The sequence below is a fragment of the Protopterus annectens genome, chromosome 2.part0 (assembly GCF_019279795.1).
Source record: "Protopterus annectens isolate FY-2018-M chromosome 2.part0, PAN1.0, whole genome shotgun sequence".
Classification (NCBI taxonomy): domain Eukaryota; kingdom Metazoa; phylum Chordata; order Ceratodontiformes; family Protopteridae; genus Protopterus; species Protopterus annectens.
This window is the reverse complement of record NC_056728.1, coordinates 16176315-16193526: the sequence shown is the minus strand read 5'-3', so window position 1 is coordinate 16193526 and position 17212 is coordinate 16176315. Positions and strand designations below refer to the sequence as shown.

Sequence of the window (17212 nt, the reverse complement as noted above, 5' to 3'; positions counted from 1 at the left end):
TTCTTGATTTTTTATCTGTAGCCGTAGCTATTGTTTTTGTATTTTGGTTTCTTTTTTCATGGTTTATGGTGAAAATTTAGTATGATTGTAAAGGAAGTCATGAATATGTGTAAATTTATTTGCAAATCTGTATATTTGTACATTTGTAAATATTTGTAAATATGTTGTAAATAACAGTTTTTTTTGTAAGTAAATAAAAGACTCCTACTTTTCCTTGGAATTTTCTACATCCACCTGATCCAAGTAGATAGGAACTTGATTTAACATCTCAACTGAAAAATGACACACTGAGGAGTACAGTACCCCCCTGAATGTTGCACAGCAATGTCAGCTATCCACTCAGCTGGATTGAGAGTAGAACTCGCATCTTTGCTGTCTTCCAGTACAAAATGAGAGTGTGCTACCTCTTGCACCACTGGCACTGATTATGTATGCAAATAGGAAAGATATTTTATTTCTGTAATGATGTTGGTAGGTTTACATCACGTCTAGTTCTTTGGGGACACCATTATGTGTGTTATGTCCCCATGAGAACTTTACCCAGGTATATTATCTAGGATTTGTATCCAACTGGTTTCACAGTGTAGACTTGTATAAGAAAGTTATGTACTTATCATAGTGACATTTTTTAAGAAGGTCCATCCCCCACACCAAACCCTCTCTCTTTTGCCCACCTTTAGTGCATCTGGCTTGGAATCTCCTTTACCTGATCTCTTTTTTTTTCTGTTTCTTTACAATGAAAGCATTTTAACAGAAGATCTGGAGAAGTAATCCTCCAAGATGCATGATGGGATGGAAGACTTCAAAGCAGTTTGCAAGTGTTTGTAATGTCTGTAGCAGCATTCCTGCTGGTTACAGATGATGGACCTTGTTAAGAGATCTAGAATTATTGTAACTAATATATTTTTCCTTTTTCTAAATGCAGATTATGTGACATGGGATCATTATTAGCCTTCATCTTGGAGGCGAATATTTAGTCACAGGGCTTAAAATTGCCTCATCATATCTGCTGCTTGACACTGCATATTTATCCTCAGAGGCAGAAAACTGCATGATCATTTTCTTTGGCTGTCTTTGAGTATTCATGAAGCTTTAATCCTAAACCAGAAATTCCCACAGAGTTATTAGCACTGGAAAGCCACTGAAACATTTGGGAAGACATGCAAGACCTGGGTCAGAAATTCCTTGGTTAGCAGGTTTACAGCTGGGATAGTTGAGCAATGAAGTACCTACAGTATCGTAGATATCACTGGAAGAAATCAAAGTGTTAGCACAAAGGTGTCATTAAACATTTTTTAAAGATAAATAATGATTTTGTATGATGCAAGTCAAGAATATAGACACTGCACATTCTTCTGGAAGTAGGTTGAGTCACTTATATGATTTTCTTCCCTTTTTCTGTTTTGTTTTTCAGTTAGAGAAGTTTTGCTGTTCAGTCGAGATGCCACCGTAGCAGATTCTTGGCTTTCTAGCCAGGAACCAATTGTTCGAGGGGCAGAACTTGGAAGTAATGTGGATGAAGTTGAAAAACTTATCAAACGTCATGAAGCCTTTGAAAAATTAGCTGCAAGCTGGGATGAACGATTTTTAGCATTGGAAAAACTCACAACGGTGACTTTTTCTTTAATTTCTGTTTCTATTGTATCAACAAGCAAGCCATATTTCTCCCTTTCTTAGGTACTGACCACAGAATTGGGTCCACTGGTGGCTTGTTACTGTGATTATACCCCCTTTCCTTTATAACTCAGACTGGGTGAGGACCCTTGATGTGTGGCTTGTTTAGCAAATTCGACTTCTTAGGACAGGTGTCCTCCATTGTTTGTTCTTAGAGCCCTCAAGCATAGTGTAACGCAGCATTCTTGCCATAGATCTGTGGAATTTTGTGTGGTCAGTTAAAACATCAACAAAGAAAATTTTCCATCTGAGATGGAGGGCGGTCTTTGATTTTCCTGTCTTCCTCCTTCCTCACCCAGTATCTGACCCCAAATTCATGTCACAGAGAAGTAGATAGAAGCCTTTTTACTGTCTTAATGCACAGTTTATCCTTGAAGCTTCAGGAGTGATGATAGGTGCTCACTTGTGATGTCTAAGGCACAATGTGCAAGACATGTTCAGTACAGCATATTGTATTTATTTGATTTGCAATTGTTTCTCAGGGTAGAGCAGTGATGTTCATGGACCTCTTAGACTCAGCCCGGGAGCAGAGTCTGGTTATGTGACTTGCTCAGAGTCACACAGATAGGCAATGGAGGCTGAGGAAATCAAACCTTGCACCACTGGACCACAGGAAACATCTTGATAACATCTTAATCCTCTAAGCCAACTGACAGACAACTAAAATTGAAATATAAATATAATAAAAATAACATTAACATCTCAGTTTGTGTTAAAATTATTCTTGATATAGCATTTAGCTGTGTCTTTATTTGTTAGGCGTTCATTGTCATAGGCATGGATAATTTCCAAATGTATATTCAGCAGATGGATATGAGGAAGTCCTCTACTTGTTACTTGTGTGACAGCCCCCCCCCCCCCAAAACACCAAAAGTAAGATGTGTGCTACATGATGCAGCATAAAATAAATGTATGGGGTGGAGGATTTTCCAAGTGATGTTTGATAAAAGTATACCACTGGGTTATGCCAATAACCCTGCAAAGAAACTATTGTACTAGATATGAGCTCCTTCCAAGGTGAACAGAGAACACAGGCATTTGAATGCAACAAGGTTCATACCTGGAGGTATGGGGCAGGGTTCTTTAATAGTATTTTAATTGTTTTTCTTTTGGTAATTCTTGTCTTCCTGAGTAGTTGGCTTTAATGGTGAAAGAGTCTGTAGTTACTTTCTTAAATATACTGTGTTACCTAATACTTGTTTTAGGTAATGATATAACTGCAAAATTATAGTCATTATATACTTTTATCAACCGCACAGAGCAAGTATCCCTAGGAAATGATGAATAAGTCATTACTTTTGGGTCTGTTCTTAAGCATTTCGTCTTTGCTTGTAGTTAGGCTTTTACTTTTGAAAGAAAAGTTCTGTCTTTGATATCATGTTGTAGTCTTTTTTGAGTTAGTCACCAGGCAGTTGTTAAAAAAATGACATATACTTCAGTAACAGATGATTTATTCATGAAAAGCAGTGTAAAAGCCTGCAACAGAGTTTTATTATCTGCATTGTATTATTTTTGTCTGGTCTAACTATCTGTTTATTGGATGGAGGTTGACATAATGGTTAAGATATTTGCCTTACAGACACAAAGTACAGGGTTTGATTCTCACATGGGTTAATTGGCTAGGCTTAAAATGGCCCACAAGGGCAGTTAGCCTAGTATTAATCTATAAACCTTTGAACCTATTATTGTATATTTTCTGTTTTTTGTATTAAATTTAATCTGTGTTCTTCATTAGTTAGAAGAAGAAGAAATTAAACGCCTAGAGGAAGAGGAGAGGAGGAAGAGGCCTCCAACTCCACCAACACCAGAGCCAGAGCCTGTGATAGAAAATGAAGTGGAGAGCAGCGAAACCACTGCAATAACAGAAAGGTAAAGTATTTTAACAGCATGTATAATTTATTTGCATTTTAAGTCTTGTTTCACTCACATTCTTACCTTTTGTAGTTGAGGTCAAACACAAACTATTTTCTCCAATTGCTAGACAGAAGTTTTAGTAGATTTCTTGCTTGTTTGATGCTTTCTCACTAAAGAAGCCTGCATTGTTCTCTGGTTAAAGGAAAACTCCACCCTAGAACTAAAAAAATCAGTTTCTTTCACTCTTTTGTCTTGTGACCTATTTTAACACCTCAAAATCACTCTAAGTGCTTTGTATTGAATTTAACCTGTTTCCACAACATGGCTATCAGCAAGGGTTGATATACGTCCTCCACCTCCACACTCTTCATAATTAAATATACCAACTCCGATATCACACTGCATTTGGGAAAAGGGCAAACTTCACTGTGTTGCACAAATTACTTGCCGTTGAAAAATGTTCCTTGTTCTGCTTCAATAAAGTGTGATTTTGATATTTTGAGCATCAGCTGAGATTTGATGAACTGAGATTTTGACAAAGTCAGGTAATCCCATCTATCTATCTATATATATATATATATATATATATATATATATATATATATATATACAGTTACCTATCAAAACATTGAATGGTCATAACATCTAAATTCAAAACATCAAGACCATAACATCTGAACTTCAAAACATCTAAAAGTCATAACATCAAATCTCAAAACATTGAAAACTACAAAGCAACTATAAGTAATATCCCACACACTGTTTTACTATGTTTCCCCAAGTGGGGGGCTGTGCCCCTCACACCCCCCATAAATTAAATATACCAACTCCAAGATTGCACGACAGGGGACAACCGGAAGATCAAACCCATTTAAGCGAAAGTGCACTAAATCGAAAGTGCACTTTCGCAAAAGCCATTTCTCTGAAGCGCTTTACATTGGGGATAAGGAAATGTATTCTTTTCCCCACTGTAGTGCGATCTAGGAGTTAGTATATATATAAGTAGGTGGGGTGTGGGTGGTACAGTGCTTGACCCCTGCAAAATACTGTTTAATCCAATTTTGTTTTGTTTTTTTTTCCAGTTCGGAGAACTGGCTTTTGTGAAAGTGCACTTTCGATCTAGTCAACTTTAGCTTTAATGGGTTTCGATGTTGCTTGATCAAGATTGTGAGATTTCGGTCAAGCAACATAGACCCATATATATATATATACACACACACACACACACACACACACACACACACACACAGTATATAGATGGATATAATGCTATAGATGTAGATATTTATAAAAACACACATATGTAAACACAGCAGAGAGGAGAATGAGGGGTTTGTTGCTGTGTAGTGGAGACCCCTGTGTATGGCTAGAGAATAATATTCATTCAGTACAACTGGGGGGCCAAGTTCTTGAACCACTGTGTGAGTAAGGAATATGTAGCTAATCATGTGCTGCAGGAGGTATGTGGTGGCCAAACAGGTATATGTTTGGGATAAGTAAATGTGAACCTTGACAAGATCACTGATGTATTAGAGGGTCATTATGGTCTGGATTAGTTTATAAGAAAGGAGTCTGTACACAGGATATCCTGCACTTGGTGGTACATTATGTTATTGTGTGGGGGGACGTGGAAGTACAGGGGGAACTAGTCAGTTTGTTAGGATCCATGACATTGCCATGTTTCAAGACAGAATGATTGCTCCGCCCATGCCTGCACTCTATAGCCTCATGTCATCAACTACTTTTCTTCACTTCAGTTGTACTACCCTTACATCATGCATGGCTATATTCTACTTAGACATGAAACATCATCACTATCAGATGTATTGCAAGATGCATATTCCAAAGTTTGGTCTTACAATGCCCAGCATCTAAAAGTATGATGCAGAATTGTGTACTTGTTCAAACAGCTAGTAACACAGTAATCAAGGATCTCCTGTTATGCATGAATTACAACTGTCAGTACCCATTGTCACAACTGGTCAGTGTCACAGTAAAGTTTATTCATCACTAGGACTGCCAAAGTTCAATGGTGGTGAAAAACATGTTGAGAACTGTACTGAGGAAAAATTCAGTCTGTCCAAAACTGCTTCTTTGTAAAACACTAACAAGTAATCCATTTCAACTTTCAACAGGATAAGAGCAAGCCTTACAGTTATGCTTGATGACATGGGTGAAGAGTAAACAAACAATCAAATGCAATATCCATGACACAGTTTCAATTAATGGTCTTATTATAACATCCCTCAGTCTGCATGGCACATCAGTGTGATAGATACTTCCACGTACTTCTCATTAAAAGTGACTTCACCACCCAGAAGCAGATACTACCATACATTCCATATGCAGACTCTTCTTCTGCCTAATTTAGTTTTATGCACAGCCTAGTGATTACATGCATGCCGTTATATTCTAACTGCTATGAATAAAACTTGGCCCACGTATACAAATGAGAAATAATTAACTTTTAATGTCATATGCTTATCAGGTTGACATGCCCACAAGTGTAGTCAGCACTTCTTCCTGCTTTTAATTCCTCTAAAGAAACACTGTAGTCAGATTAGTCACTGCTGTCAAAGTCATGCAGACTACCTAAGAATGTTTGTCTCTCATAATATGTAATAAGGATTATACTCACTATAATTCCGGCTCCACCAACCTCTTCATAGGCTTGGTTGTATGTCCTTATTTTATACAGTAATCAATTTTTTGTGCACTACTTACTCATTAAAATTACAGTTCTTTATGGGTACCTGACTACTTATTGCAAAAGTGTGACAGTAGCTGTGAAGTGACAGTGTTTTTCTCAGGCCGCTCAGATCTAGCTATGTTTTTGGGAATTTGTGGTACTTCCATAGGCTCTACAATAAGACTACCTTTCTTTGCAGAGACCACATTCATCATGAGATCATAGATATAGTCATACTTCCTACCTTCAAATGTAGGCTTTGCTATCCACTCCTGCTTTGCCTTGGGCTACACTATTCTGTACCTCTTTTCACCAATTGGCCCACAGCAGTTAGAGGGGCACCTAATAACTACATGTTCCCTATTTTGATTTGCATTGTGGTCCAAAATAGCTAACATTGTTCTTGCTTTCATGCCTCTGTAGCTGAAGTGCTCTAACTTTGGACAGTAACACCACAGCACTGCATGGAATACCTTCAGATTTCCAGTATGACAACACTTTGTAGTGTGCTTCAGATCTTTTAAAAGGAATGGGTTACTTACAATCTTCTGCAGTGAACTGTAGCATTCCCCTCCTTATAGCCACTTTTTATCGCTCCATCAAGGAACTGGTATTGTGTGGACATTTTACATATTTTGTAGCACCCTATTCACTGTGTTGGTCAGTCACATGAAATGACAGGGACAACCATTTCTTCACAAGTAATACTGAATCCCCATCACACTTTGCTATACACCACAACAAATAATTTCAAATACTGCAACACAATGGCATTAAATCCTCTCTTCCTTTTTATTTGGTAGGTAACAGTATTTTTTTTCGAATACTTTTGCATATATGTCAGATATCAGACTAAGGTTGTATCTGCTTAAATTCACTATGCGTTAATGATGCTATCCCATGATACCCATCTGTTGCTACTACACCGCTAGTCAAACCGTTACTAAATACATTTCTCATGCACTTTTACAAAGCGATCTTCTCCAGTACCACTGATGCCACTCCTTCACAAACCTGCTCTACGGGAGCACCCAGTATGTAGCCTGTGTCTAAATCCGTCATACTGTAGGTGCAGTATTTAGCTGAAAATCCAAGGTTGTCACAACGTCCGTCTCCACCTACATGTAACACTGTCCCTTCAACGTCATTCAACAGATGCTTCTGATGCTCATGCCAATGGAACTGAACATCTGGGAAAAGATACTCAGTCTGTATTTCATAGAATGTCGCCTTTCCAATAAATTCAACACCAAGTTATATATGACAAAGTTATTAATTAATAATGTCAACATATATAATGTGATATAATATGAATAATATGATGTAATATGATGTTAAGGTGGTAAAGTTTCTAATGAATGGAAAACAGCAAATGTAATTCCACCCATCTACAATAAATAAAACTAGACAGAAGCTGAAAAACTATCAACTTGTGAGTATGATCACTATTACAGAGAACTATAAAACAATTCAGAAGGAATAAATTTGTTATATGTGAAATACAGCAGGGTACTGGATCCAAGGCAGTATGGATGCACGGTGGAAAGGTTATGCCAAAAAATATAACAACATTTCTTGGTGACAGTAAGCAGAGCAGTAAGCAGACAAGAGGGATGTAGATGCAGTCTACTTAGATTTTAGCAACACATGTAACAGTACCACACAAAAGACAAAATGGTCAATAAGTCCGATAGACCTGCATTGGGTCAATAGATTTTAGCAAGGGCAACATGACACAAGAGATTCATACTAAATGGAGTCCACTTAGACTAGATAATAACTCTAAAACATGGTAGTTAAATTCAGTGCAAACAGTACTTCTCAGCAAAAAAAGCACACGAAATTAACTGTGTTGCACCTCCTTATATTGCTTCTTTGTAATGCATATGGCAAAGTTTTGGATGAAAACAACTTGTTGCATTACCTTCACAGTACCATCATGTTATACAGGTTCAGAGTAGTCTGCAGAGGCTGCCAATTAGATCATGATCTATTAAGTTCTGGACTTAGTTTACTGACACTTCATAACTTGGGTTCCACCTACCCAAAAGAGTTGCAGTCATGATCTCAGCCGTCATGGGGTCACTGCTTGTAAATATGCAACAGGAATCCTTCAGAATTCATTTGTCTACTTAACATGGACCACATCTTTAGAATTTACTGCTGGGGTGCCTCAGGGAGTCTCCAAAGCCAAGTGGCTTTAAGGGGTAATGTAAGTAATACTTTCTGGAGATGGGTTATGTCTGATTTCTGATTACCAGGTCTTGCAATTTTATTTTGTTTAATTGCATTCTGTTTTGTTTTATTTTAAGGTCTGTATTTTATGTAAATTAGCCTTTTATAGGTACTTTAGTAAACCTGAACCTTTTCCTTTGTGCATCTTGCCACTCATGCCTGCAGACTGTCAAGCCAAAGTCTAAAGCTGCCCTCTCATTTCCATAGTCTGTGTCATCTGACCAGCACCCCACATCACCTGTTGGGGAAGGCCTGCTCCCCAGAACAACTCTTTCTCATTTTGACTGACCTTTAGGTCACATGGATGACAGCACCAACAACCACAGTTATCATTAAAGTACACATGAAGGATGCTTTGGTCCCCCCCTTCCCTACTCCAGCATTTTTCAGTATGGAGCCATTGTCCAGTACTTTGAGAGATGCTGTCCTTTGTCCCAGCAACCTAAAGGTCTTGCTTCAACTCCCCAAACTGAGGTCATCTACAATTAAAATGTATTTCTTTTTTTACTTACAAGGAAAGTTATACTTGGTAATACTTATTTTCACCGGAAGCCTGGGGAGAAAAAGTCCATTTGTTTACATTGCATTATACTTAGTTCCAGTTAAACAGAGAATAGTTGCATTTCTATTTACATTTGTACAGATACAGTAGTTACATTTATACATTCTAAGAGTCTACAGATGTAGAAGTTACTAGTGAAAGCCCACGTGCAACTTGTGTATAAAAATTGTTTTGTCATTATAGTGACAGGTTGAGAGTATTCTGTTTTAGGAAAGTATTTGGAGTTTTGTACAGTGAACTCAGTCTCAACCTTGAGATGAGCACATGCAGGACCAGGAGGGGTTAAGATGTTGCTTAGGCAATGGTTTAAAACTACTGAGTTTGTCGGAGACTTTTATTTGTGTGGGGATACTATTTTATAGTTTAGCAATGTATTGGGAGTAGAGCAAGGCTCCTGCAACATTATTTGACTTATTTGTAAGTAACAAGAATTTGTTACTAGAGTGGAGGGTCCCTTGGTGGACAGTAGGACAGTAAAATGTTTTTTTTAGTGCAGGCATTTTTCTTGATGACAGATGAGTTTGTGTGCTGCTGCTAGTTGTGAATATGTTAAGTAGTTGTGCAGTTCAAGTCAGTTTAATTGCTTTTAGCTAAGGCAATGGTGGGTCCTATGAGGGAGACTGATGGCAAATTTAGCTATTTTGTTGTAACAGGAGGAGAGTTTCTTTCTTTGAGTACGGTTTAAGTTTGTTAAGATAAGAGTAGCATGCAAGAGAAATGGCAATAAGAAGGTGGTGGCTAGACTTTTTCTTGCAGTATCTATAAGGAATCCATTGATCCTATAAAGGGAGCCTACTTTCTGGTGTGTACATTTAATGGTGTGCAGTATATGCTGGTCACATTTGAGGTTGTCATCTCGTATAACATCTACAAGTTTACTGTGAGTTACAGTTTCAATGACAACATTATTTGCTGACCTTATGGTGAAAGACTGCTTTTGATTTTGGCAACCTTTTGAGGTAAAATGCATTAAATAGTTTTCTTTGGAGTTGACTAGGAGGTTTGATTCTTTGAGCCAGGTTTCTATAAGGAGAAAGATTTTTGGGTAATGTCTTTTAGATTATGTATGTGAAAACATGAACAGCAGAAAGGTTGTGGTCAGATAATGTTCTTCGTGTTTCATTGTTGCAGTCATCACACTTGGGTTATCTGCCTGCAGGTAGCCCTCAGTCAGCCCGAATACCAGAGTCTTAGTATTTCTGCATCGGATGCTGTCACTTCTTCCATGACGTCAGGTCATCAGGGGTATAAAAACAGGCAGCCAATGCCATTACATCAGTCTTTCTTGCCGAGGAGGAGCCTGAAGCAGAAGCAGTTCACAAGTGCCTGTTGGCTGCTATCTGAAATTTTTGTTTTTCAAGTTGATAATCCTGAAGTCTTCTAAAGCTAAGTACCCCGTTGGGGATCCTTTTTTCTTGCTCTAACCGATTTCAGAAAAAGTTAACAGTTGTCTTGCCTGTGGAAAGCAAATACCTCACAGAGATTTTCATTCTTACTGCATCACCTGTTTAGGCCCAGACCACGATGTCCCTCGCTGTCGGTTTTCTGCCTTGTTTAATGCCAGAACCATTCGTCATCGGGCTATTTTTGTTGTTAAATTCTTTCGCTATTCATCTCCGTATTCCAAAATGGCTTCAGTAAGCCATCCGACTACTGCTCTTCTGAAAAAACATAAGGATAAAGATAGAGACAGACCGCATAGGTCCAAAACTGCCGATGACACTTCCGTTAACCTAGTTGCCAGTCCACCGGTACTCAGTGAGGCACCTTTGCAGCCCCTGATGCCCGCTTCTATGGATTCGCAGCCCTCTGCTGAGACCCATTTGGAGTCTGGTATGAAATGAGATGCTTCTTTGACTATGGAACCAGCAGATGTCTCTACCTTGGATGGGTCCAGAGCCGCTGTGCAGGCACCAGCTTCTGAAGGTGTTTTCCGGCCTGCCGATGTTTGAATCAAGCTGACGACTTATTTTTAGCCGAAACTACTGAGAATCTTAGCCCAGAGTACGCACTACACCTAGAAAACCGACGACCAAAGCACATGCTCAGATCCCCAAGCCACAAAAACAAATGCTTAGAATGGCTGAAGACCTTATAACGCTAATTAGGGAAAGCCAGCCTTCCCCTGCTAAGAGACAAATCATTCAGTTGCATTCAGATTCTACAGACCAGGAGTCAGATGACTATGACCTTTCTGATTATCAGGACATGCCCTTATCAGCCTATGAGGATTCAAATGCAGAGGAGTCCATTCCCCCTGCCTCCCTCCAGAGGATTTCTCTTTTGGTGAAACCTTGCATACTTTAAGAGAACATTTCCATTGGGAATGCCAAGACTATTCTCAGTCCAAAAAGAGACTCAGAGAATTTTTAGAGCTACCTCAGCACAGGCCTTTAGCTATTCCCCCTGTCCTGGATGTTGTGGATGATGTTTTCATGGAATCCAGTCTTACTCCAGACACCTTACCTCCGGCCCCTAGGAAACCTGACAGGTACTACCGAGTACCTGATTCCCACAAGTTTCTTTTCAAGAATTCTACTGCTGATCCAGAGATCATTTCCCAGGGACCTAAAGGTATTAAGGCTACTACAGCCAAAAATCCTAGCACCTTCGGACAGGGATTCCAGAGTTTTAGATAGATGGGGTAAGGAGGTATATACCTCTGCAACTCTTGCTATCAGGGCATTGAATTGCCAGTTTCACATGCTGAAGTACCAGCAACATATTATGGAACTCATTAAACAAAAAATGGTAATATTTCCAGATTGTACAGAAAATAAAGATTTGCAAGAGCTTATGCATTCTGCAAACCAAGTTAAGCATATTTTGCAGTGTGGCTTTTAAGCCCTTGAAGCATCTTGCAGGGCCGCAGTCACTGGCTCTGTATTAAGAAGACATGCTTGGCTGAAGGAGAAGACCTTGTCAGATCATGTCAAATCCAAATTACTAGACGCTCCTTTAAATAAGGACATTTTGTTTGGCACCAAAGCAGAAGAAGTTCTTAAAAAGATGGAAGAAAAAGTTAAATCTATGCAAACTGTTAAAGAATTTTTACAAGTGCAACCACCTCAATTCAGTAGGCATTGCCCTTCAAAACACTGGTCCTTTCCAGCCTCCTCCAGACCTTCCCAAGCAAGACCCAGGGGAAACAGACCACCCAGACTACAGTCTCAGTGTATGCAGAGATCTAAGAAATGGAGTGCTCCCACCCCTAAAACAGGGAGTGGTATGCCACCTCCCTATGGAAAAAATTCACAATGTCTTCTCAATTCTACTTCCCAGCCCTGCCCAATTGCTTGTGCCCCTAGGAGGAAATCTTGCCCTTCTTGCAAAAAACTGGATGTCCATCAGTCAGGCCTGATGGGTCCTCAACATTGTATCCCAAGGGTACATATTTTATTTCCTTTCACTGCCAACCCCAAGCGGGTTTCCAGACCTTCCTCCAAACCAGTGGCAGAGACTCAAAACCAAGTTCTTTCCCTGCTCAACATCAGAGCTATTTAGCCAGTTACAGTAGAACAAAGGGGTCAGGGTTTCTACTCCAGACTATTCCTAGTACCCAGGAAAGAGGGCTTCTGGCATCCAATCCTGGATCTTTCAATTCCTACACCTTCCTGGTGGTCCCAAAATTCAGGATGCTTACCCTGCAACAGCTTCTCCCTATGCTAGCCAAGGATTCCTGGTTAGTCACCATAGACTTAAAAGAAGCTTATCTGCACATCCCCATCAGGGAATCATGCAGGAAATATCTACATTTCAGGGCAGGATCTATGCATCATCAGTTCTTTGCACTTCCCTTTATCCCTTTGGCTTATCTGCTGTGCCAGAGTGTTCACAAAATTCCTGGCTCCAGCCATTGCATACTGCAGGCAGAATAATATCCAAATTTACCCATACTTGGATGACTACCTGATTCAGGCAAACAGCCAGGAATTGTTGCTTCAGCACCTGGCATTTGTAAAAAGACTTCTCACTTCATTGGGGTACACCATCAATGAAAAGAAATCACAACTGGTACTCAGGCAAAATATTGTATTCCTGGGAACAAGCTTGGACACAACTTCCCAGATGGCATTTCTCACTTCAGAAAAACAGGTCTATCTGACAGGCTGCTTCAAACAAATGGACACCAGAACCCAGCTAACTGCAAGAAAGGTACTGCAAGCCCTAGGGTTCATGGCCTTATGTATTCTGCTAATTCCATATGCAAGACTGCATATGAGGAAACTTCAATGGTACTTAAAAAGTCTTTGGTGCCAACATTCTCAGGATCTGGAAACAGTCATTCCTATCATACCTTGTCTGAGGGCAGAGTTCCTTTGGTGGGCAGAAGCATGCAACCACAACAAGGGACTGCATTTTACTCTACCCCATGCTGCCCAAACCCTGACCACAGATGCATCAGGCTGTGCATGGGGGGTCCACATGGCTGGCAAATGCATTCAGTGCCACTGAAGCCCAAGCTAAATTCTCCTGCACATCAACCAAAAGGAGATGCTAGCTGTACAGAATGTTCTGACATCTTTCAGACACCTAATTCTTCCAGGACAACTGCTGATAAAAACAGGCAACACCACAGTTATGTGGTACATAAACAAGCGGGGGGGGGGGGTACCCATTCTTATGCACTCTGCAGGTTAGCCATGACTCTGTGGAGCATTGCTTTGGACAACTAGGTCCATCTACAAACTCAATTCCTGCCAGACAAACAAAATTCACTGGCAGATGACTTAAGTAGAAATCTTCTAGACCCACATGAGTGGAAACTGAAGCCCAGCACCTTCAACCTTCTGATCCAGAGATGGGGGACCCCAGAGGTGGATCTCTTTGCCTCCCCCCACAACCACCAGTTAAGCAAATTCTGCACCAGGAACCCTCACAGCAGGGCCTGGAAGTTGGATACCCTATCCTTTCAATGGGAAAACCTCTCAGTCTATGCCTTTCCCCCTCTGCACCTTCTCTCAAGAGTACTACTCAAGATAAAAGAAGACAGGCCAAGGACAATTCTCATTGCCCCAGACTGGCCACACCAGCACTGGTACCCACTCCTGTGCAGCCTGACAGCAGCACCACCCTGGCACCTACACCAGACCCCTACCCTGCTGACACAGCAGGAGGGACAGATTTTACATCCACAATCCACAATCCACAAACCCTAAATCTTGCAGCCTGGCTTATTCCTTGAATACTCCACCAGCAACCCTAAGTAAAAAGGTGCTGGACGTCATTCTTGAAGCCAGAAGAACTAGTACTTGAAAATCCTATGCGGAAAAATAGAAAAGATATTGTTCTTGGATTCAGTCTAAAGGAAAGGACACAGCAGTGCCGTCCTTACCTCTAATCCTGGATTACCTGCCAGAGATACTCAGCAGAGGCCTAGCCTTCTCCTCCATCAAGATTCATGCCTCTGCCATTTTGGATCATTGCAGTACTGAGCCACCTCTATTTTCTCACCCTCTCATCAAACAGTTCCTGAGAGGGGCCAACAACTTAAGGCCCCCAAGGAGAGCACCCACCCCTGCTTGGGACCTTAACTTTGTACTGGAAAAGCTCACGCTTCCCCCTTTTGAACCTGCTGCTTCAGCAGAGTTAAAATTCCTCTCTTGGAAAACAGCCTTGCTTCTAGCCATCACTTCAGCTAGAAGAGTGTCTGAGCTACAGGCACTGATGGCGGTGGAACCCTTTATTATCTTCCATGCTGACAGGGTTTCCCTCAGGACTAACCTGTCCTTTATGTCTAAGGTGGTGTCCAGTGTGGCCCTAAACCAATCCATCCATTTGCCAACCTTCTTCCTTAATCCTCAGAATAAAGGGGAAAGGATCCTGCACTCTTTGGACGTGCACAGACAGCTCAGGTTCTACCTTGATAGAACTAAGCCTTTCAGAAAATCTGACCAGCTGCTAGTCAACTTTGCAACAGGGGCGGGGGCAAGGCCATTTCTAAAGAAACCATTTCCAAATGGATAGCACACTGCATTCATTTCTGTTACAAACATCATGGAAAACCAACCCCTCCAGGGGTCAGAACACATTCCACTAGGGATACTTCTACCTCTACAGCATTTCTCAGGGGAGTCCCTACAAGGGGCATTCTGGAAGCTGGAACCTGCAGTTCTGTACACACCTTCACCAAGCATTACCTCTTACCTATCTTTTCCAAATCCAGGGCTACAGCAGTCTTGCAGGGCCTACCAGCCAGCCCTAACTCTTCTTGACTGCCTCCACCCTTCCTCAACTTTGGGAATCAACCCAAGTGCGATGACTGCAACAGTGAAACATGAAGAACATAGTACAGTTGTGTACACTTACCATAAATGTAGATGTTTGAGTGTATTCACTGTTGCAGTCCTGGTTTCCCTCCAGCCCCCTGGTTTTCTCTATCTTTCTGTCTCTCCTCTCTATGGATATTCCTGATGGTATTGATATTTACTTTTTACTGGTGGTGGTTTCCGCACCATATACTTGCTCCCTATTTGGGGGTTCCTGACATTTGGGAAAAGAAAAACTGATGCAATGGTGTCGGCTGCCTGTTTTTATACCCCTGACAATCTGACGTCATGGAAGAAGCGACATCATCCGACACAGAAATACTAAGACTTTGGTATTCGGGCCGACTGAGGGCTACCTGCAGGCAGATAAACCAAGTGAGATGACTGCAACAGTGAATACACTCAAACATCTACATTTATGGTAAGTGTACACAACTGTACTTTCTGCTTCTACAGAAACAAATCTCTCTATAAAATGACCATTGTGAAGAAGTATTATGTGCAGAATGCCACATCCAAACAACAAATTCATTTCCACAGCTGCTCTTTAAATGGCAGGCAGTTGTCTAAAACCAAACTATCAAATTAGCATGCAAGACAAAACACAACAGTAGAATCACACGTTACACTAAATATTGTATTGAGAGCAAAATTATCTTTTAAGAAACCAGAGTATATACTGGGTGGAAAACATCCTGCATGATCAATTCGGCTGTACAGAGCTCTGCAGACCTTGCTGGTTTGAATTCCACTAAACCTAAACTGGATAACTGCATTGCCATTGAACTGTAAATGACTGACATCCCATGTTGCCCCTATATCTTTTGTGCAACAGCTGCAATAATGATGGCCAAGTCACATGGCTTGATGGAGCGTGAGATGCACATTACATCTGTGTCAGGAACTGTGCACATCTGAAAAGAGCAACTGTCTAGAAGAAAACTCCACAGTTATTACATGGCAATTGTGATAATGCACAGTACCACACTGGCAGGAATAGAGTGGTTATAGAATGTCAGAAAATGCAGTAAAGCAGTGGAGTAAACAATGAACTCATGCTAAATTTTAAATATTTGAGCCTGCACTAAAGTCAAGCAATCTTCTATCAATATGACTTCTAGCCAGCCTATGGAGTCCTATCAGAGATTGCACCGACCTGTAATGTCAGACAGCCTGTTGTAGGAGAGTTAGTGGCAAAGTCTTGGCCATTGGCCACTTCTCCTGTTAGAGGTAATTGTGCTTCCCAACAAACATGTGAGCATGAAGTACATCTGGTAAACACAATGAAAGCGACATGAAAGGGCAAAGCTGGCAAACATCCTTACTGCAACATGCATGTTAATCAACACTAGTGTCACAGTACATCATGCATTTGGAGTTGGAGATTAATTACTGAACAGGGGATAATAAAGTATCTCCTGACACACAAAGTATAACAATACTCAGGATCCTTCACCCAGCTCCTGCTTATACACGGGAATTAGCGAAATAAAGGGTATACAGCTCAATGAAGCTTCAAGACTCATCCTGTGAAGGGTAGTAGGGCTCAAACTACAATACTACACCAAGTCTATTAAAAAAACTTGGAAAATTAGTGTTGGCAAAAGAGGGTACCTGTCCAGAACTTCAAATAAATAAAGCTACTATTTGTGTGTGATAACAGTTAGTGTTGTATCCTTCAGAAAGTGAAGTCCACTTTTAGTGTGTATGCAGTTGTTTGGTTTAAGTATTTCCTGACCCTAGCTCTATTCTGTGCATTGAAGTACTGAGTTTTCTTTATTGTCTGAACAATCCACTGAGGCCTACCCAGTTGGTTGATAGTGACCTGAGCATGTTTTGTTAATATCCTGCCAATTCTTCCTCTCAAAAATTTCTCCGACTCGTGTACCCAGGTTCAAGTCAACTTGGCAGAGACAACTGTGTGAAACC

The 17212-nt window shown here is 40.6% G+C and overlaps 1 protein-coding gene across 2 annotated transcripts in view; it reads left to right on the top strand.

The window, feature by feature from the left end:
• LOC122792927 (spectrin beta chain, non-erythrocytic 1-like) overlaps window positions 1-17212 on the top strand; it is a 1986067-nt gene that overhangs the window by 1826945 nt on the left and 141910 nt on the right. For both annotated transcript variants that reach the window (XM_044060498.1, XM_044060499.1), the window contains 2 exons: window positions 1415-1611; window positions 3410-3543. In XM_044060498.1, coding sequence (XP_043916433.1) covers window positions 1415-1611; window positions 3410-3543 — 331 coding nt within the window. The remainder of the gene's footprint in view (window positions 1-1414; window positions 1612-3409; window positions 3544-17212) is intronic.